Genomic DNA, 22,416 nt, shown 5'->3' on the forward strand with positions numbered 1-22,416 from the left:
TCCTTCTTCACCACGACAGACCGGCGCAGAGTCCGCATTACTGCAGACGCCGCACCAATCCGTCTGTCGATCTCGCGCTCCATCCTTCCTTCACTCGTGAACAAGACCCCGAGATATTTAAACTCCTCCACTTGAGGCAGGACCTCACTCCCAACCCGGAGAGGGCAATCCACCCTATTCCGGCTGAGGACCATGGTCTCAGATTTGGAGGTGCTGATTCCCATCCCGGCCGCTTCAAACTCGGCAGCGAATCGCTCAAGTGAGAGCTGGAGATCATGACCAGATGAAGCCAACAGGACCACGTCATCTGCAAAAAGCAGGGACCCAATCCTGAGGCCACCGAGCCAGATCCCCTCAACACCTTGACTGCGCCTAGAAATTCTGTCCATATAAGTTATGAACAGAATCAGTGATAAAGGGCAGCCATGGCGGAGTCCAACCCTCACCGGAAACGAATCCGACTTACTACCGGCAATGCGAACCAAGCTCTGACACCTGTCGTACAGGGACCGGACAGCTCGCACAAGGGGGTCCGGTACCCCATACTCCCGCAGTACCCCCCACAGGAACCCCGGGGGACACGGTCGAACGCCTTCTCCAGGTCCACAAAGCACATGTAGACTGCTTGGGCAAACTCCCATGCCCCCTCCAGGACCCCAAAGAGGGTATAGAGCTGGTCCACTGTTCCGTGGCCAGGACGAAAACCGCACTGCTCCTCCTCAATCCGAGATTCGACTATCCGGCGGACCCTCCTCTCCAGGACCCCTGAATAGACCTTACCAGGGAGGCTGAGGAGTGTGATTCCCCTGTAATTGGAACACACCCTCCGGTCCCCCTTCTTAAAAAGGGGACCACCACCCCGGTCGGCCAATCCAGCGGCACTGCCCCCGATGTCCACGCGATGGTGCATAGGCGTGTCAGCCAGGACAGCCCCACAGCATCCAGAGCCTTAAGGAGCTCTGGGCGGATCTCGTCCACCCCTGAGGCCTTGCCGCCAAGGAGCTTTTTGACCACCTCAGCGATTTCAGTCCCAGAGATAGGAGAGTCCACCCCTGAGTCCCCCAGCTCTGCTTCCTCATCGAAAGACGTGTTGGTCGGTTTGAGGAGGTCTTCGAAGTATTCCTTCCACCGACCCACAACATCCCGAGTTGAGGTCAGCAGCTCCCCACCTCCACTGTACACACTGCCGATGGAGCACTGCTTCCCCCTCCTGAGCCGCCGGATGGTGGACCAGAATCACCTCGAAGCCGTCCGGAAGTCTTTCTCCATGGCCTCGCCGAACTCCTCCCATGCCCGAGTTTTTGCCTTGGCGACAGCCGAAGCCGCATGCCGCTTAGCCTGTCGGTACCCATCAGCTGCCTCCAGAGTCCCACAGGCCAAGAAGGCCCGATAGGACTTCTTCTTCAGCTTGACAACATCCCTCACTGCTGGTGTCCACCAATGAGTCCTGGGATTGCCACCACGACAGGCACCAACGACCTTAAGGCCACAGCTCCAGCTGGCCGCCTCAGCAATAGAGGCACGGAACACAGCCCATTCGGACTCAATGTCCCCCGCCTCACTCGGGACATGGTTGAAGCTCTGTTGAAGGTGGGAGTTGAAGCTCGTTCTGACAGGGGACTCAGCCAGACGTTCCCAGCAGACCCTCACAACATGTTTGGTCTGCCAGATCTGACCGGCTTCCTCCCCCGCCATCTGAGCCAATTCACCACCAGGTGGTGATCAGTTGACAGCTCCGCCCCCCTCTTCACCCGAGTGTCCAAGGCATGTGGCCGCACGTCCGACAATACAACTACAAAATCAATCATCGAACTGCGGCCCAGGGAATCCTGATGCCAGGTGTACATATGGACACTCTTATGTTGGAACATGTTCGTTATGGACAATCCATGATGAGCACAGAAGTCCAATAACAAAACACCATTTGGGTTCAGAGGGGGGGGACCATGCCTCCCAATCACTCCTCTCCAGGTCTCACTGTCATTGCCCACGTGAGCATTGAAGTCCCCCAGCAGAACAATGGAGTCCCCAGAAGGAGCACCCTCCAGCACCCCCTCCTAGGACTCCAGAAAGGGTGGGTACTCTGAACTGGTTGTTCGGCACATAAGCAAAGACAACAGTCAGGACCCGTCCCCCCACCCGGAGGCGGAGGGAAACTACCCTTTCATCCACTGGGGTAAACCCCAACGTGCAGGCACCAAGCTGGGGGCTGATGAGAATGCCCACACCTGCTCGGCGCCTCTCACCATGAGCAACTCCAGAGTGGAAGAAAGTCCAGCCCCTCTCGAGGGTACTGGTTCCAGAGCCCAAGCCATGCGTTGAGGTGAGTCCAACTATATCTAGCCGGAACCGCTCAACCTCGCGCACAAGCTCAGGCTCCTTCCCCACCAGAGAGGTGACATTCCACGTCCCTAGAGCCAGCTTCTGCAGCCGGGGATCGGACTGCCAGGGTCCCCGCCCCTTGCTGAAGCCCAGCTCACACTGCACCCGACCCCTATGGCTCCTCCCGCAGATGGTGAGCCCACGGGAGGTGGGGCCCATGTAACCCTTTCGGGCTGAGCCCGACCGGGCCCCATGGGCGAAGGCCCGGCCACCAGACGCTCGCTCTCATACCCCACCTTCAGGCCTGGCTCCAGAGGGAGGTCCCGGTAACCCGCGTCCGGGCAAGGGAACATTTATGCCCACGTTTGTCGTCATCATAGGGGTTGATGATGGGTTGTTCACAAATAATATCACCTCTGTTAATGGGATTCCTCAGGGATTTGTAGAAGGATTGCTGTTGTTCATTAATGATGTGAGCAGCAACCAATAATGAAATAACACTTAATAATGTAATAATACCAAATAAAGTAATTATTTTGGCCATTTTAAATAATTTAAATCCAACAATCCTCTTTTTTTGTTTCTTTAGTTTGTATATTGAACTTAAATGCAATTATAGTGATAGTTCATTTGCTTTTACTGACAAATGAGATCTAAATTGTTTTAACAGTTAAATGGAAAATATTTAAACAATGTTTCGATTAAATAAAAAAAAAAGTAAATTTTATTGGACAGTGCAAAATCCAACAGAGACACTGACATGAATAATATGTAAGCAAATATGAAATATTCTCAATCAAAATCAAATAATTAAGCAATTAGCCTATAATTCAGAGGTGAGACAAAGCTGTATGTATTTGTGATGCAATTAACCATCCCTCTTCAGCTGATGATGTCACACCATGAGCTAACCAAGGTGAACCAACAATCAGCTTAGAATGACTTCCCCCATCTGAGAACATTGTTATCTCAGTTCTTGGTGTAGGACCCCCAGAGTGAGGTTTACAATTTCCTGCAGGTTATAATGTCCTCTCCAGTTGTTCTCATTCAAGAGACACTTTGAAGCAGGAGACAAGAACTTCTACAGCTAGATTTCTAACCATGTGTTTCATACAGAGTCTCACAATATCATAATTACAAGATTTTTCCATCAACATGACTTCCCATTGCCTTTCTATCACCTCTAATTAGTCTGCACATTCTTCTCTGACCTCTGACATCATCAAGACATTTTGGACCAGAAAACCGCTGCTCACTGGTCATTTTCTCTTTTTCCAGACCAGTTTCTCTCAACCCTAGACATGGTTGTGTGTGAAAATCCCAGTAGATCAGCATTTTTAAAATACTCAAACAACCATGATACACTGAAAGTAACATAAAATTTCTTCTTCATCAGCTCAATTGAGCAGCAGGTCATCTTATCAGCCAATCACATGGTGCCGCCATTGTACTTATAAACTTTACATTCTCACCGTATGTTCTCCATTGGCTCAGTCGAGTGCACCTGCACTTTGTTTTCAGTCTGAGTCAAATCTTCGGTACATCAGTGCTTTCATGTACAGATGATGAAACATGCTGAAACTGCTGGAACTCACTGCTCAGAAGCAGGTTTGCAGGAAGTAGAAAATATAAAGCTGCATTTGTGTTCATGTAGTATCCTGCCTGACCTTTTGCCCCATTAAACCTCTTGAGGCATCTTTTTCCCGCATCCTTCTAAAACAGCCTCCCTGCATACTCAGAGCGATGCTGCTATGCTCTGCTGTTTAATTTTATTTCATCTTTTTTTTTTAACTCCTTTCAGTCAGCTGCGTCCTTCTCGTCACCCTTCAGCACTGCAGCTGAACTGTTTCTGCTGCAGTCCGCAAGGTCGAGTTCACAATGGAACAAATACAGCAGACACGTTTAATCATGATTCACGACTCAACGTTCATAACGCACAGGTGTTTGAGCGTCTGCCCTCCTGACACGCTCCTTTGGGAGTGAGTGGTGAGCTGATGATGACAGAATTGGTATTGTATACCTGCTGTCAGGAAAAACAAAGTCAGCTAAAACATAGAAAGTTCTCAGTATTTCTATGTGTTCAGTTATCTGGATCTACAATCTGCTTCATTTGGAAGAGAAATTCTGATTCTTTTGATCTATTAAATGCTCAAGCTTTTGTGATATTAACCTTGTTCTTATAAGTTTATTGTGCAACAGACAGGAGGAATGAAAGACCGGAGATTGTGAAGCCAAAAGGGACATAAAAATAATCAGCATCAACTGTACAACAGGAAGAACAGACCACCAGCTACGACACCTGTAAAGACAATAAACGGGAAACATCCTAAATCCTCCATAACAAAACAAAAATCATGATGAGCACCTGCATGAAGACAGATGGAGAAAAATACCACCAACAATTACACCAATAGCAAATATATGGCCTCCCGAGGGCTCACCATCTGCGGGAGGAGCGGTAGGGGTCGGGTACAATGTGAGCTGGGCGGCAGCAAGGGGCGGGAACCCTGGCGGTTCGATCCCCGACTGCAGAAGCTGGCTCTAGGGACGTGGAACATCACCTTTGCCTGAGCCTGAGCTTGTGCGCGAGGTTGAGCGGTTCCGACTAGATATAGTTGGACTCACCTCGATGCATGGCTTGGGCTCTGGAACCAGTACCCTCGAGAGGGGCTGGACTTTCTTCCACTCTGGAGTTGCTCATGGTGAGAGGCGCCGAGCTGGTGTGGGCATTCTCATCAGCCCCCAGCTTGGTGCCTGCACGTTGGGGTTTACCCCAGTGGATGAAAGGGTAGTTTCCCTCCGCGTCCGGGTGGGGGGACGGGTCCTGACTGTTGACTCTGCTTATGCACCGAACAGCAGTTCAGAGTACCCACCTTTTCTGGAGTCCTTGGAGGGAGCGCTGGAGGGTGCTCCTTCTGGGGACTCCATAGTTCTGCTGGGGGACTTCAATGCTCACGTGGGCAATGACAGTGAGACCTGGAGGGGAGTGATTGGGAGGCATGGTCCCCCCCCTCTGAACCCAAATGGTGTTTTGTTATTGGACTTCTGTGCTCGTCATGGATTGTCCATAATACCATGTTCCAACATAAGAGTGTCCATATGTACACCTGGGGGCTCCTGTGGGGGGTACTGCGGGAGTATGGGGTACCGGACCCCCTTGTACGAGCTGTCCGGTCCCTGTACGACAGGTGTCAGAGCTTGGTCCGCATTGCCGGTAGTAAGTCGGATTTGTTTCCGGTGAGGGTTGGACTCCGCCAAGGCTGCCCTTTATTACTGATTCTGTTCATAACTTATATGGACAGAATTTCTAGGCACAGTCGAGGTGTTGAGGGGATCCGACTTGGTGGCCTCAGGATTGGGTCCCTGCTTTTTGCAGATGACGTGGTCTTGTTGGCTTCATCTGGTTGTGATCTCCAGCTCTCGCTTGAGCGATTCGCGGTTGAGTGTGAAGCAGCTGGGATGAGAATCAGCACCTCCAAATCTGAGACCATGGTCCTCAGCCGGAATAGGGTGGATTGCCCTCTCCGGGTTGGGGGTCAGGTCCTGCCTCAAGTGGAGGAGTTTAAATATCTCGGGGTCTTGTTCACGAGTGAGGGAAGGATGGAGCGCGAGATCGACAGACGGATTGGTGCGGCGTCTGCAGTAATGCGGACTCTGTGCCGGTCTGTCCTGGTGAAGAAGGAGCTGAGCCAGAAGGTGAAGCTCTCGATTTACCAGTTGATCTACGTTCCTACCCTCACCTATGGTCATGAGCTGTGGGTCGTGACCGAAAGAACGAGATTTTGTATACAGGCGACTGAAATGAGTTTCCTCCGCAGGGTGGCCGGGCTCTCCCTTAGCGATAGGGTGAGGAGCTCAGTCATTCCGGAGGGGCTCAGAGTAGAGCCGCTGCTCCTCCGCATCGAGAAGAACCAGTTGAGGTGGCTCGGGCATCTGGTCAGGATGCCTCCTGGACGCCTCCCTGGTGAGGTGTTCCAGGCACGTCCCTTTGGGAGGAGACCCCGGGGAAGACCCAGGACACGCTGGAGGGATTATATCTCTCGGCTGGCCTGGGAACGCCTCGGGATCCCCCCCGCAGAGTTGGCAAATGTGGCTGGGGAGAAGGAAGTCTGGGCTTCCCTGCTTAGGCTGCTGTCCCCGCGACCCGACCCCGGATAAGCGGCATGAAAATGAAGATGAAGAAGCAAATATATGGAAACAAATATATAACTGCAGCTGTTTGTGGTTAAACTTGCAGGGTCACACAGCAGCTGTATCAGCTTACGTGTGAGTGAATATGAGTGCACAACTCAATATTCATTCTAAGTTTACTGACAAAACAACTATTATGGACATACATTTTGAGAGAACCTCAACTAGCAGCTTTGCTCGTCTCATGCTGCAAGTCCCCAAAACTAGTTCTCACTTCATTCGCTAAATCAAATCAGTGGAAATTCATACAAAAACCACAGAAACTGCATGTTTTTGTTTCTGTCTCTGTTTTTAAAGACCCCCCCCCCCTCGGAGACTACTTTTTCATCCCTTTTGGTGTAAAGTTTATTTGAAATGCAAGTGAAATGTTCACAATGGCAGAAAAATAGGGAGGCACGCACACACACCCTGACTGCAAACACACTCTGCTGTTACTATTTCTGTCAAACTGCGTTAATGCACATTACACACACACACACACACACACACACACACACACACACACACACACACACACACACACACACACACACACACACACACCATCAGCAGCATCATGTGGCCTCTCTAGCTCTTTCTCTCTCTCTCTCTCTCTCTCTCTCTCTTTCTGCCTCTCCTCAGTCAGTGGGCTGGGTGTGTGCTGGACTGAGCGCTCAGACCATCAGAGGAAGGTGGCAGAGCAAGGGATGTGGATGAAGAGGAGGAGGACGAGGATGAGCAGCAACGAATGTGGACTAAAAGTCACATCAGAGCTTTGAGCTTCTGTCACTTTAGACTAAGACTCCAGTGGTGCCTTCAGGGTTCTTTCTTGTTAAGATTAAATCCTTTTCCATGAAAAGGATTTGCTGATGAAGGGGAACGCAGTCGTCTTCCTGTCTTTGGAGGCTGAAACAACACTGCAGATGGTGAGTAGCTCCTCTATGTGCAGTAAATACTGTAACACTGTTGTTCATGTGTCATGAAAGCAAGAAAATGATCACAATCCTTCTCACCTGGTGAAACTCTACTGATCTAAAATGGTAATCCTGTAACAAAACCAGACCCTAATAATCAGGATCAATACTAAAAAAAAACTACAATGAAGTAAGAAAACTTTGCAATGGATGAAAGTTTGAGCTGCAAAGTGTAACCATGCTGCCTCAACTTTGTGTTAGAAATCAATTCTATTTCTGTTCCAAAAAAATGTACAAATAAAAGCTCTTTAAATAAACTGTCATGTGAGAAAAACTGAACTAATAGGTTCTGGATGTCGTCTCTGCAGGTTTACATCTTTACAATTTAATGTCTATGCACTAATAGAGTCAGAAACCAGGTGGGTGTGACATTGTCTGGCCTGCAGCCAGTGTTTGCATGCTTGTTGTTTACTCTCTAGCTTCTCTGCTCATCTCTGCTGCAGTGTGTTTGTGCTTTCGGCCTTGTTGGACCGAATGCTCAGCTGCCTCGTTCCCAGGCTGTGTGGAGGAAAAGTGCAGCCACAGGGAGGAGAGAGGCTGCCTGTCAGAGGCCATTAAGCAGCTAGCAGGATGCCAAGTTAGAGCCCAGGAAACTGGAGCGATGCACTGCGGATGAAGCTGTGAGCATCACATGGCAGGACTTCGCAGACAGAATCCCAACAGTGGAGTTTTAAATCGAAATAATGGCCCTTCACTTTTGCACATAAAGGGAAAGCTGCTTTTTTAAGCTGCTTCGTTCAGCATATTCTAAACCAGCAAGCACACAGTAAGAGGCTAAAAAACAGAGAACTTGACTTTCTGCACAGTCAGGTTATTTGCTACAGAGACACACAAGCAGCATCAAGGATGTTTTCTCTGATCTCTATTTTCATTTTACACTCGCAGTCATTACTCATAATGAATAGAAACAGAAAAAGGTGGAGTTTATGTGAACAAACGAATCATAACTTCTCAACGGATTCTGAAGAACAAATCCCGTGCAAGACTCCAGACTTCTGGTTTTCAGGATTTAACACAAACACATGACATTAAATTTGTACAAGCTGTGTTTCACAGTTGAATATCTTTTAATTTAAACGGAAATCATGTGAGGAAGAAGCCATTTTTGCTCTGAGGTCATCATCAGAAAGACACCTCCGTCATCATTTTCTAACCCATGGTTATGATCAGAGGGGCAGGCATGGAGAAGCTGACCTTACCATAGCAACAATGGAATAATCTTTTACCAAACAATAATGTAAATAAGACAACAATGTAATACATTGCCAGTAATGTATGAAGACTTAACTCTAAAGAAGCAAACTGACCGAAAACTGAAAAAAAAAGTTGTTTGTAAGAGATACTTCCTTATTTATGTATTATTACATCTTTAGCTGCAGTTATTACATGTTAACTGTTTTTTCATCCAAGACCAGTAACCAACCATTTCCTTAATAAATTATTGCATGATTGGCAAGTTGTTATTGGCTTTACAGCACATAGTTCAGCAACACATTTGCCATATTAAATGGCAGCTATACAAGGTTTACAATAGTGATAAAACTTTTTTCTTTGACACATAAAATCACCTTAAAAAGTGAGAAACAAACTGATATGGGATGTAAACAGTGTTCCAACACTAAAGCAGTCAAAACTGGTCACAACAAGCACATATGAGGCGATCCATGCAGGATTTTAACCATTCCGCTGAGGCAGGACTCCTGATGACGGAAGCAGAAAGTGCTTCATGCTGTCATGTTTTTCTCCTCCTGCAGCTTCAGCGTTTATGAGGCTATCTGCATCATTTACTGCCGGTCCTGCAAACAAAAACCTAAACAAAACAGCAGATGGTGGCGGTGTTGCAGCTGTAAAAGCAGAGCATTTAGTGGGCCAGTTGGTCTGACACCATCTGGACTCCTGAACTGGCCCCGGCCCAGCTGAGGGATTGGAGGTTTTAATCCGTGACCTGTCCCTGCAGCGTGGCCAGCGTCTAAGCCGGCTGATGGTGCATTTGACTAGCTGCTATAATGGCCTCTGAGAAGTCCCAAAGATATTTTTTCTTTACTTTCTCTAACTGAGGATTTATTCACATTTTTTTTCATTTATGAGAAGTGATAAAACCCATCAGGAAAGATGATCAACCAGCGCAGACAGCAAACATCAAGAAAACATGCATTTAATCGTTGTGGTCATTAGGTATTTTTCTACTTTAAGGTGACTTTCCTTCAGTTTCTGGCCTTTTTTCTGGTTGTGTTTCACCATATTGAAACACAACAACACCATTTTAATAAGAAAGTTGTTTTTTTCTCAAAAAAACTTATGAATGTCTTCTTAAAGGTCAACAAGACCACAGAAGCATATTTGCTACCCTCCTGGGTCATTAGAAGGACAGATTCATACTCAGATTAATATTTTTTCTCACTTTTTTTTATTTTTTAATACTCAATAAACTTCAGTCCAGATCTTTTATTCAGCCTGTCCTATCAAAAATGTCCAGATATGAAACCATTCATTCGATTGTAACCTTTTAAATGCCAGTTTGATCACATGATGTCTTTTTGCTAAAAACATTTATAAAAAGATGTATTTCCATATGATACATATTAGAAGGATTTGGGTTTTAGTTATAGATCAAAACATGTTTTTACTGACTTTAAGTATATTTAACATCCACAAACTTGTGTTGTGGAAAATAACTCATTTATATTTTGTTCAAAAATGGAATTAAAGTGGCTCTATTATGCTATTTCTAGTTTTCTGAGCTTTCTACAGTGTTATGGTGTTGGTATTCATCAGACATATGAGTGGTGCCATCACCTTGGTTTCCATGGTGGGAGAAACAATGTTTTTTTTTTTTTTTTTTTTTCTACTTCGAAATTTTAGTGACATCCCGGGGGGAGGGACTCAGCGATTGGTCATTTTCTGTAGATTTGTGTACGTTCACGAGAAGAAAGTCATGCCCACTGCTCAGTATAAATACTCCTAGCAGTTGACCAATCAGACGCAGCTCGCAGGCAGGACATGGGGTGGAGCTTTCTCTGTTCGCCTGTTTCTGGCAGAGAAACAGGGCAGATCTGAGAGGATCAATACAAAATGAATGAAGGGGTTTGTGAGAAATGTTTGATTATTTCTTGCTTCTCTGGATTTGCATATTAAAATAAATTAGACTGAAATGTGCATAATAGAGACACTTTAAGTAATGAAATTGGGATTTTAAAGGGTTAAAATGATTGAAATAATTACATATTTGCTGGTTTTGATAGGGACCGAGGCGGAAAAAAGATCTGGAAACTTTTTATACCAGCTTTCCAGAGATGAATGTTTTGCCCTGTAATGACCTGAAAGCATTGTAAATGTAAGAAACCCATGAGGTTCGAAAAATGATTCTAAAAGATGTTTTTGGGTTTAAAAATGAAAACAAATGTTGCCAGATTCCATGAAAATGAGGAAATATCCTGCACTTCCACTTTCAAAAGCAATTAACTAATCAGGCTGGCTGATGCACGGTGCAGGATGGCGTGATTTCCCATTGAGATGCTCGCTGTAATTACGCTGCATGTCTCAGTTGCTTCATTTGACGTCTCCTGATTCAAGTAGGATAATGACTGAACAAATCCTGGACTTAATTAAAAAGAGAAGTGGGGTAGCAAAAGGAGGATTTAATACAAAAAAAAAATAATTGTAGATGGATTTAAATTCATAGTTGCATATATGCAGATGCTTTATGTCATGTGGAAATGTCAGAGGTCAGGCTTCCTCTGTGGTCTTTACAGGAAAAATACTTCATATCAACATGAAATAAGAGCAGAGAGAGGAGGGTAGAATTCAACTTAGCTAAAAAAGGAAAGCACATAAGTGGCCCCACCTTCATCGTGAAGCCTCACCAGTATCCTAACTTCCACAAGCTCCTGCAGTTATTCCAAACTGAGTCCAGGATGCACAATTTTCTGTATTAATGCACCCTTAAAGTGTTAATATATTTGCTGAAAAGGCCGAAACTGGTGTGTCTGTGGGACTGAGGATAAATTACCAACACAAATCATCAAAAGTATGGTTAAAATGATACAAATAAATGTGCAATGAAGCAGCAGTGGAGGTTGTGTGCTAGAAAATTTGAATTTGCTGAATTTGTCGACCTACAATCAGCCGCCTCAGGACTCTGAGCGGAGTCCTTAAATGTCGCCAGTCCAAAGAAAGACACTTCATGTGGGGCGGAGAAGGGAGGACAAATGAACGACAAGCCGCCAGGAGCAACCCAGCTCCTGATGAACAGAAGCTGACATGTCAGTCCCTTCCCCCGCCCCGCCGCTCCTGGTTCCGGGCTTGCAGCTGAACTTGTTTTTGTGTTTTCATGAAGCACAACGTTAATCCCAAATCAATCCCACATTCAGATTCGCATACATAAATCCATCCTCCTTCTGTCAGACATGTTTCAGTCTTCATCTGCTGTTAAAATCACCACAAATATTCCACAAACTCATCAACGCTCAGTCTGTCCTGAAACCAATGTGTCATCCAGCTGTTAATCAGCTGGCAAATTTTTCCCATGCATACATAAAACAAAGTATAATGCAAGCTCAAACAAATTTCCTCTTTCCATGTTTTAAAACATGCAGTAAACTCTGTAAAATGCTTAAATGATAGTTTCCTTTGGGGAGATTAAAAATACAAGAGCTGCTGACATTGTGCGGATTACTTCACGACATCATCTCACCTCAGAACTGGAGCTCTAACTTTGCACTTGAAAGTTTTTAGTCTCTTGATTATATAAAATGACGTCAAGTGAGCTTTAGGAGTCCCACTTCCCTCTCAGTTTAAATGCCACCCCCACCCTCCATGCAATTTCTCTGTCTTTGTACAGTCGGCTGTGGCCCGTAGGCTTCTTCCTGCCTGATGCAGTCAGCAGCTGAGTGACTGGCATCTTTGTGGCAACCTGATAAAAGAAAGGTCTGGAACAAAAGACAGACCTTGAGGCTGAGCATCTCTGGCTCTTTACAACAGTTAGAGACAGATGATGGAGTGGTGGCAGTTTTCTTTTCTTCTGCAGCTTTATCTCTCCCCTCACACTTCCTACTGCATATCTGTACACCTAAAAACTGCTGAAGGTATCCAAGTAAAGCAGAATTACTTAAAAACAAACATGAAAAATAAAAACGGATTGTAACGTCAGCCTGCCTGGACTCTGTTAGTGGGTGTTAAGAAGAGGAAAGTTGGCATTAAGTTTTCTCTTGATGCCTGTTGGGTGGAAACTCAGAGGATTATTCTACTTTCTGTGTTCTCTTTAATCTTAAAAAAAAGAAATGAAATGTATTAAGGATAACCAAGAATTACAACATGAGCTGAGCCTGAGAGAAGTTGGAGATGTTCCTTAATTGGCACATAAATCTCCTCTTCCTCTTCTTACGCACAAGTTCTGCTCAGGAGGTTGAAAACAGGCTTATAGGAAGGAGATCAGTACCTACCCAGAAGTGCAGTGAATAATTCTTCAGTTTCACACAGTAACAACACAATAAATGGAAGTGAGTCCATGCGGAGCTGCAAAAGTGCAAAGCAAACTCATCACAAAGCAAGATTCCTCCTCATGTGGGAAGTTTTATATCTTCTATAAAGGATACCTCTTCTCGTCTCGTCACAGAGAAAATGATCAAACTGAGCAGAAACAGTCAGTAAATCAGAGCTGGGTGGATTATTTGTTTGTTGTTGCAATGCTTCTGTGTATTTCCCTTTTTAAATGGAGCCATTTTGGTATGCAAAACACATCTGTGGGGATGAGCAGAAGGGGGGTGTGTAGATGGGTTACTTCCATGAAAAACTGTTCTCTGCCAAACAGCTGATTCTGCTGCTTTTTGTGTCTGAAGTCTGAAAAACACAAGGCATGTTTGTGTTTAACAGTGTCATCTTTTAACAAGCACCTGTCTGACTATCATATGGAAGAACTACACACAGTCACAACAGGACCAACTCTGTCCTCCAAGACGACTATGCTGAACCCCGCAAAGCAGTGACTGCTTCTCGGTCTCCTGACATATAGATGGCCTCCTATCTGTGTGGCTTGATGCTGACTTCCTAATATACACTGATGTCACTGTGCTCCACCCTCATGTAAAACATGAAAAAGAGGTTGCTATCAATTTATAAATAAAATTTCTGAAAACCTTTGAAATTTTAAACATGTTAAAGACTTTTGATGATTCAAGCTTGTATCTTAACACCATGATTGTGCTGCACTTTTTATATTATGTACCCAGTTGGTTTAAGGCAGTGTTTTTCAACCTTTTTTGAACCAAGGCACACTTTTTTCACTAAAAAAAAAACAAACAAAAAACACAAAGCACACCACAAACCAAATGTTTTTTTTTGTTTTTTGAAGTCCATTTTAGTCATATAAAGTCCATCTCGTCAAAGCCTCTTGAATGGAAATCAGATAAACACAAGAAGAAGGAATTTTATTATCTTTTCACTGGGGCCTGTTTGGATGAACACAGAGCTGCTTTTTGGACCAATTTGGTAAAATAGGGTAATTTCTCAGGGCACACCTGATAATCTCTAATGGCACACTAGTGTGCCACGGCACAGTGGTTGAAAAACACTGGTCTAAGGTGTAGAAACATCTGTAACACCCCTGGAATAATCAAACTCTGCCAGTATAGTTACTGCTTTATCCTAAAAAAAACATATCTGGGAACATCTGGCCAATCTTCCTTTGCTCACAGAGCCACAATTCTGTGGAACATTTTTCAGACTGAATTAATACAGAAACCCTCTTGATGTTTTAACGGCATGTTCTTCCTTTTAAGTGAATGTTTTAACAGTTAGCAGTCCTGCTAAACCTGATACCAAACATTTCCTTTGAGACCAGTTTTTTGTTATGTCTGTCTGTAATAAATAAATAAATTCAAATTCAGTTCAGCTGATATCAGAGGATGGATGAACTCCCCACAATCCTGATCTCAACCTCAGTCAACACTTGTGGGTTCAGCTTGGGCTTCTGCTGCTACCAGAGTGACCAGCACAACCACATTAGCTGACTGCTTACAGATGCTGGTGGGAGACTGGGCTGCCATCCCACAGCAGTGTGTGACCAAACGGGTGACTAGCCTAAGGAGGAAGTATGCATTTCCCTACAAATATGGCTCTGTAGCTCCTTTCTAACTGTCAGATGTCTTACCATGGAGCATTGTTACCACAAAGACACAATCCACCAAACAATCATTAGCTTCATTCTCAGAGTCCTCTTTGTGAAAATCCACTCATCAATGTTTGTGGAATCAGCAGCCATAAATCAGTGATGCCAAAGAACTTAAACTCGCTTTTCTGTCATTCAGGATGCTCTTCAAAGCTGGATGTGACCCAGAACAAGGCAAGACTTTCCAGATGCCAGCCTCATGTTAAAGCAGAGTGGATGTCGCAGACATGAAGAACTGTGACCAGCATGGACCGAAGCATCTGGAGAGTCTGGGTGAGTCTCCACCCATCGATCCAACACCCTGCAGAGATGTAATGATGCCTGGGACATGCTCAGTGTCCCAAAGAGATGGATTCAACACAAAACTTATTTCTGAGTAATTGAAAACAATCTGCTTCCCTACATAATCCCCAGACGTCGAAGAACATCACGAAGAACTCATTTTCATAAGGTTTTGTTTTTCTTCCAATTGTTCTGCAGGATTTTAGATTTAGATGATGAACCTATTTCTTTTGCATGTCTCTTCCAGTCTGCACGGTTGCTGCCAGTTTGTCCCTGATCCTGCTGGGCCTGTTGAGCTCAGTCGGCGGCTGTCCGAGTGTCTGCTCCTGCTATGGCAACACGACCGACTGCTCTGCTGTTGGCCTCCTTTCTTTGACTCCCGTCCTTGAGCTGCTGGGCCAGGACTCTCTAGTTCTCCGTCTTTCCCAGAACAACCTCTCCTCCCTGCTCAAGACTGATATGCTCAACCTCAGCAGCCTGGAGCTCCTGGATCTCTCCCAGAACCACTTCTACAGCTTTCAACCTGAAACCTTTTTAGGCCTTAGCAGACTGCGCTGGTTAAATCTCTCCTCCAACTACCTCGGCGTACATCTGGCAAAAAATGACCTCAACAGCAGCTCACTGATTGTCCAGGGCCTGAATGGAAGTCAGGGGAGTGTCGGATTAAGCAAGGAGGTTTTTAACGGGCTGTGGCAGCTGCAGGGGCTTGACCTGTCCTCCAATGGCCTCCTCTGGCTGCCGAAGGGCATACTGGATGGGCTTCGGAGACTCACCTGGCTGTCCCTGGCCAGTAACCGGTTGGCGACCCTGGACAGAGCCACCTTTGAGCCCCTGGTGGAGCTGCAGCAGCTGAGGCTGGCGGGAAATCCCTGGGAGTGTAACTGCAAACTGAGGGACTTCAAGCACTGGATGGAGTGGATGATTTATAGAGGTGAGCAGTGAGCTTAAGATCTTGCATTTGTGGTTCAAAAACTATAACTAGAAAAGCACTCAGAAAGCCCAAACCTCCGCCAAGGCCTTTAAAAAGTTCCTGGATCCAAACGGTGATCCAGATCACCACCAAAATTAAATTAGTTCTTCCTTTTCACTTTTCCAACAAGTCCTGAAAATTTCATGAAAATCCATCCATAACTTTTTGAGTTATGTTGCACACAGACAGACAGACAAACAGATAAACACCGGCAAAAACATAACCTCCTTGATGGAGGTAATCAAAGCACATTCACTTATATTATCTGCTGTTTCTCAGGAGCAGTACTTTGAAGTAAATTGTAAACTATATCTTATCCTTTAGTTGATCTACAGTTGTTTCCCAGACATGTGCAGCCTGACTAGAAGGTTTACAGTCCAGCCTCTAAATATAGTTTATTTAGAGACAATGTGGTAAATCTACAATAAGTGGTACCACAACTTTTAAAAAATATTTTCCTCATAAAAAAAGATAACTATCACTACTATGTTGCTAAGAGACCGCTATCTTGACTTGGAAATGATGATAAAGCCACTTCCTGTCAACCTTTCAACCAATCGGAGAGCTTAAATTAGAAGTAATGTCCAATCAGGAGCAGCTAAAGATCGATAAGTGAGTGGACAGTCTAGGTCTGTCTGAGAAGGAAAACACAAGGGTTCTCCTTGGCGAGAACAAGGCCAGTATGAGGTTTTTGATGCACAGAGACTCGAGCTGAGCTGGAGTTGGTTTTGTGAGGATTGTAGGTAAATAGTAACATAACTGTAAATAGCAAAATACAGCTTTAGGAAACGGTGTGAATGTGTGTCAATACCGATATTTTTTTCTCCTGAAAGCCAAAATTTTGGACAATTATATGCAGATGAGAGAAAAAGCTTAGTCACTGTTGATATGTTCTACAAAGTAGGGCTTTTGTAAGTTATACATTCTGCTTTGTTGTTTAGGATGTTCTTTAGGTGCTATAACTATTGATACCTTTACTTTCCATCATTTAAACCTCCTAATTTGACAACTGAGGCTATCCTTCAATGAATGCCTGGATGTTGACTGGGATTAAAAGCGTGGAAAACCAAACAGGGTTTTAAAGGTTAAACTCCCGCTGGCAGGATAGATGTATGCTGGGAAAAGGCGTAAGATCTAAGACTCTCTCCCTGTCTCTCCTCCTCTCTGTCTCCCCCCCCCCCCCTTTGTCTGACTCCTTCATAGATGGGCTGGTAGATGTGATGCAGTGCAGCCTCCCCAGAGGTTTGAAGGGCAGGGACATCCGCAGCGTGCCAGCAGAGATGTTCAGCTACTGCCTGCAGAGTCCCACCAAGGAGGGGGCGTCTGATCACGCCACCCGGCCTCCTTGCCCACCCGGCCGGATCAGCAGCTCGGACGAGTGTGTTCGCCAGCGGTACAGGCCTGTCAGCGTGCGCCGGGCACACGGCACGCAGATCGTGGCGGGTGTGGTTTGTGGCACGGTGTGCATCATGATGGTGGTCGCCGCCACTTACGGGTGTGTGTATGCCTCTTTGATGGCGCGGTACCAGAAAGAGATGAAGAGCCGTGGGCAGCCTCTGATGGCCGAGTCTGGTGCTGAGACAGACGTGGAGGACGGGCAGATGTCCTCTCCTGACACGCCAGAGTCGCCCCCCAAAGAGACCTGCGACTTCGTGCATGGGTATCGAATCAGCAGCTTCTGACAGAACTGTGCACGCTGACGATGTATCCTTCCCAGATGTTCTTATTGCTTTTTTGCTGGGCCGATTTGACAACATCTGCAGAGGGAAACCTGCAGCTCACTTCTGAACTGCTGGACTGGACCCGGTGAGGCTGACGGCTGCGCCCCCTCCTTGTATGGATGCTCTGCCAGTCCTTCTTTCCCTGCGCTGCTTCTCTCAGACAGCTTTGAAACTTTTTTGGAAATTGCTCCTCAAAGCTCCTTCATTTGTGTTTTAATTTCTTAGAAATGTGGAAGTACCTTTGTTTGTTCAGGCTGTCTGTCTATGTGAGCACAAGCAACAAGCACAAGCTCCAAAAGTACAATGGTCTGTCAGATTCTCTGTTTGTTTCAGTTTTCCATTTTCACTCCGTCAGATGTGTATTTGATGTTTGTCATCTTTTAACTCTTTGTAACTCTTTGTCCTTATGTTTGACACCCTGTTGAATTCCTTCAGATGAACAGCCTGCTGCTTGGAGCAATACTTCAGCTTCATCCGGAACAGCTGCATTCACACGACACTAGATTACTACTGCCACCTAGAGGGCATTTTGAGCTACAGCAGCTTCTATTCCAGCACAAATCCTGAAGGTCACAATAAAACATTCAATGAAAATGTCATGTCCCTGTGGTGCAGATGATCAGAAGGAGGACATCATCCTCATCACTCAAGCTTCAACTACAAATGTGTGTCTGAATTTACGTTCTTTGATAAGCACATCAAGCACCGTCTCAAATTCAACTGAAGGACTGTTTATCATGCTGAAGATAATAAACTCTATTTATCTAAAATGCTTTTTTTTCTTCTTCCTACAAACATCCTTATTAAAGTACAAAATCCTACAGCCGTTCACGGGATGAAACGTTCAGACGTTAATATTAACACAGACTAGACAACCAAACACATGAACTCAGCTCTTTTCTTTAACAGAAAATGAGTTTCTTTTAGAAATGGCAGCATATCTTTAAATTAGTGAAAAAAAAATTAAATGAAAGAATAAACATTTACTACAGGTTCTGCTGATATTCTTACAAGGATCAGAAATTCACTTCATCGGCTTTACCTGTTCACCTGCCTGTAAACGCAAATATGGCATCAGCCAATCGCAATGCAGCAACTCTGTACATGTAGTCATGTAAACATAGTCAATATGACTGCTGAAGTTCAAACTGAGCATCATAACAAGGAAGGAAAGTGACTTTGAATGGGTGTGGTTGTTGGTCTGAGTATTGTGGAAACTGCTGATCTACTGGGATTTTCACACACAATCATCTCCAGAGTTTACAGAGAACATTCTGAATAAGAAAGAAAAAATATACAACAAGCAGCAGCTGTCTGGACCAGAATGTTTTGCTAATGTCAGAGGAGAATGAACGAGACTGGTTGGAGATGACAGAAAGGCAACAGGAAGTCAAATAAGCACTGGTTCCAACCCAGGTATGTAAAACAACTCTGAACACACAACATGAGCAGCCTTGAAGCAGACAAAGAAAACCACACCGGGCGCCACTCCTGCAGCCAAGAACAGGAAACTCAGGCTGCAATTCACACAAACACCTGCACTGGACAACAGATGATGGAAAGACATTGTGATGGTGCGATGAGTCTCCATTTCAGCTCCACATTTAGATGGTAGGATCAGAATTAGGAGGAAGCAAAATGAAAGCATGGATCCATCACAGCGACACGTGGTTCATGTTTTAATGTTTTTACATTAATAATCTCCATCTTGACACTGGCTAATAGAATCAATAAATAAGCTTGTTCCAACCACCCCCCAACAACATTACAGACTGATTAAGCCATTAATGTGATGTCTGTAGAAGGTTTTATTTTCAGGATAGCCCAAAGAACTTGGAAGTTTTTAGCATGAAAAGCAATGAATCTTAAAATATCCTACTATCATTCTGGAAATAGTGTCTTCTTTTCTTAATATATTATTCCTGGTTACTTGACTATTATTTGGAGAAAACATGGTTGACAAGTTACCTTGATCAAGAAAACTTGATGTTTTATCTTACCAGTTGGGCCCTTAGTACCAACGTGGCCGTCCATCCCTTTACGACCACACTGTAGCATCTTCTGATGGATACTTCCAGCAGGATAATGCACCATGTCACAACGCTCAAATCATTTCCAAACTGCTTTTTTCAACATGACAATGAGTTCACTGAGCTGCATTGGCCTCCACATTAACCAGATCTCAGTCCAACAGAGCAGCTTTGGGATGTGGTGGAACGGAAGATTCTCATCATAAATGTGTGATACTTCATCTTAATATGAATCAAAATCTCTGAGGAATGATTCCAACACATTGAGAATATGAGACATAGAAAATTAATGCAATTCTGAAGGAAAAAAGGGTCCAACCCGATACTAGCAAGGCAGACCTGATAAAGTGGACGTGGACTGGAAGTGAACTGCATGTGTGACATCATTCAACAAGAGTAGCAACACACTCCAGTCAGTCACATAATAGATTTTAAAATCCTGCTGATTGTTTACAAATCCCAGAATACATCTGTGTCCAGACCAGAGTCCAGACTAAACATGGAGAAGCAGCATTTAGCTGTTATGCTGCAAACAAGTGGAACAAACTGCCGATGGAGATTAAACTCACCAAATCTAGAAACATTTAAATCCAGGTTAAAAACGTTTCTTTTCTCATGCGCCTGCATGAAATCTGCACATTAGCTTTTATTTGATCTTGCTTTTAATTATTGTAGCATCATTTAGGATTTTATTGTGATTTTGCTATTTGTTGTTGTCTGTTATGCTTTTTTACACCTTCTGTAATGCTTTATAATGTTTCACGTAAAGCACTTTGAATAGTCTTGTACATGAAAGGTGCTATACAAATAAACTTGCCTTGCTTTGCCTATAGTACTGAAAATTTAAAAATAACACTCCAGGCTTTTAGTGAGGTTATGGACAAACATACACATTATTTATCTCATAAATTCTTTTAAAACAAACAAAAAAAACAATTATTTCCAATTATTACTCCGAAGTCTCTCAGAACAGCATGCTATAAACTTCTTTTCTCATTATGTGACTCATTTCTTTCCAATAAACTCTGGTATTCATGCAGGAATGACGTTAAAATGATTTGAAAAGTCAGGAGAAATCTGCTCCAGAGGAAAGCTAACTGTGTGGTATCTATTACTTCGATGAAATCACCCACCAGTACTGTGATTAAAAACAATTGTTGCCCAAAGAGAGATGCATAAAACGCCATCTTACACACTGCCAGTCATCTCCCACTGACTTCCTGTCTGAACAACGAAGCACAGCTACAGCAGAGAAACTCACCTCCTGCCATGGCCACCTTTCCTCCAGATGAAACCGTCACCGCTGTCGTTGCTATGATGTATTTCACTCCTGCTGACAGAAAATTCTACTCAGAACTGAAGATTTAGGGCCGAAGAAATGAATGTTTACAGCTGCTGTGATGTTGATTAACCAACCTTTGTCATTAACAGGGTAGTAGTAAAATGTCCCTGGAGTGTTTTCCACAGCCAGGCGGTACCACAGGGGGAAGTGGTCGATGGTGAACAGGTTGTCTTTATCAGATGGAGTCAGAAACCTCCTGTGAGGAAGAAAAAGAATTTTATCTGGTTCGTGCCTCTGAGACCTACAAATCAGAAGCTTTTCATGTTTTAATGTGTCCTCTTCAACCATTCTATCATCATCCACCCACACAAAAGACGTTTGGGGAGGGAAGGGAATTTTCGGAGACAAACTCAGAACTGTACATAAAGAACATCTGAATCTTACTTTGCCACCCTCATCTCTGTTCCCGCGTATCTCATGAGCCTCATCAGTCCAGAACGAGTCCCAAGGAATGCTGTCTCCACCCCTGACTCCACCCTGACCCGCAGACCAGATGCACCAGGGAAAAATGACAGGCAGAAGAAGGCATGAATGGATTGTAAATTTTACAGTGAAATTGTTGAGAATATAACCGGAGGAGCCTGGTGGTCCTGGACAACTAGCAGGGTTTTAAGGATTAAAAACGCCTCTGAAAGGCAGTTCACCACCTGACTGTGACCATGAACTTTTAATGCCTTCAACATACGTTGTAAAACTGTGGTTCTCACCTGTCATTCAGCATCAAGGCATTCCAGTAGGCCTCCACTGGAGCTGTTACCACGGCATCAAACAACAACTGCTGTAGTAACACCTCGTCACCTGAGCAACGGATGGAGACGTCAGGGTGAAACTAAACCAAACACACACTACCGCTCAAAAGTATGGGGTTACTTTCACGCTGGATTTAATGGGAAAGTGATCCCAAACTTTTGTGTATGTTAACAAGTTTGATGCAGAAAGAACAGAATGAATGACAAACAAAGATAATATTGACATATTTATGAATAAAAGCAGAAATGATGTGGAAAACCTACACTCAAGGTCAGGCTCCTTCCCCTGCAGGTAGCGAACCACAGCCTGAAGCTGAGAGTATTTTCGGTGAGCGGGATCAATGTCCGTCTCACAGTAAGTCCTGAGGAAAACGGTTTTATCAGACGGGGACTAAATAAGTTGGAACCAAAGTAGATCACATACTGGCAAAATAAATAAGTAGAGAGGAAAAAGTATGCAATAAAAACTGATCATTAGCATCCTGATATAAAACAACATGACCCAGGAAAGGATCTGATGGACAATGATGATGATGATGAATGAGAACCATATCTCCAGTCATCCCAGTGATGGGATAGTCGGCCTTTCTGAAGACTGTGGTTTAAAACAGACTCTTCTCTGACCTTGTGGTCAGAACTCCATTAGAAACGATTTTCTGAACAGTTTCTCTGGTTGTAACCTGTTCATTTA

At 44.5% G+C, this 22,416-nt stretch overlaps 2 protein-coding genes across 2 annotated transcripts in view; one reads left to right on the forward strand and one right to left on the reverse strand.

Moving 5' to 3' along the window:
- The window catches only part of LOC306768225 (voltage-dependent calcium channel subunit alpha-2/delta-4-like), a gene marked incomplete at both ends in the record, with an annotated part of 83,448 nt that overhangs the window by 16,667 nt on the left and 44,365 nt on the right, over positions 1-22,416 (reverse strand). The window contains 5 exons of the mRNA XM_079256491.1: positions 20,896-20,964; positions 21,051-21,172; positions 21,361-21,453; positions 21,684-21,774; positions 21,990-22,087. Coding sequence (XP_079112617.1) covers positions 20,896-20,964; positions 21,051-21,172; positions 21,361-21,453; positions 21,684-21,774; positions 21,990-22,087 — 473 coding nt within the window. The remainder of the gene's footprint in view (positions 1-20,895; positions 20,965-21,050; positions 21,173-21,360; positions 21,454-21,683; positions 21,775-21,989; positions 22,088-22,416) is intronic.
- On the forward strand, positions 14,859-17,565 carry LOC306764429 (uncharacterized protein; the record flags this gene model as incomplete). Its single annotated transcript, XM_079251604.1, has 3 exons — positions 14,859-14,904; positions 15,161-15,844; positions 17,087-17,565. The coding sequence occupies 3 exons, from the start codon at positions 14,859-14,861 to the stop codon at positions 17,563-17,565; spliced, it is 1,209 nt and encodes a 402-aa protein (XP_079107730.1).

Source organism: Telmatherina bonti, assembly GCF_933228915.1.
Source record: "Telmatherina bonti genome assembly, chromosome: 2".
NCBI lineage: Eukaryota > Metazoa > Chordata > Actinopteri > Atheriniformes > Telmatherinidae > Telmatherina > Telmatherina bonti.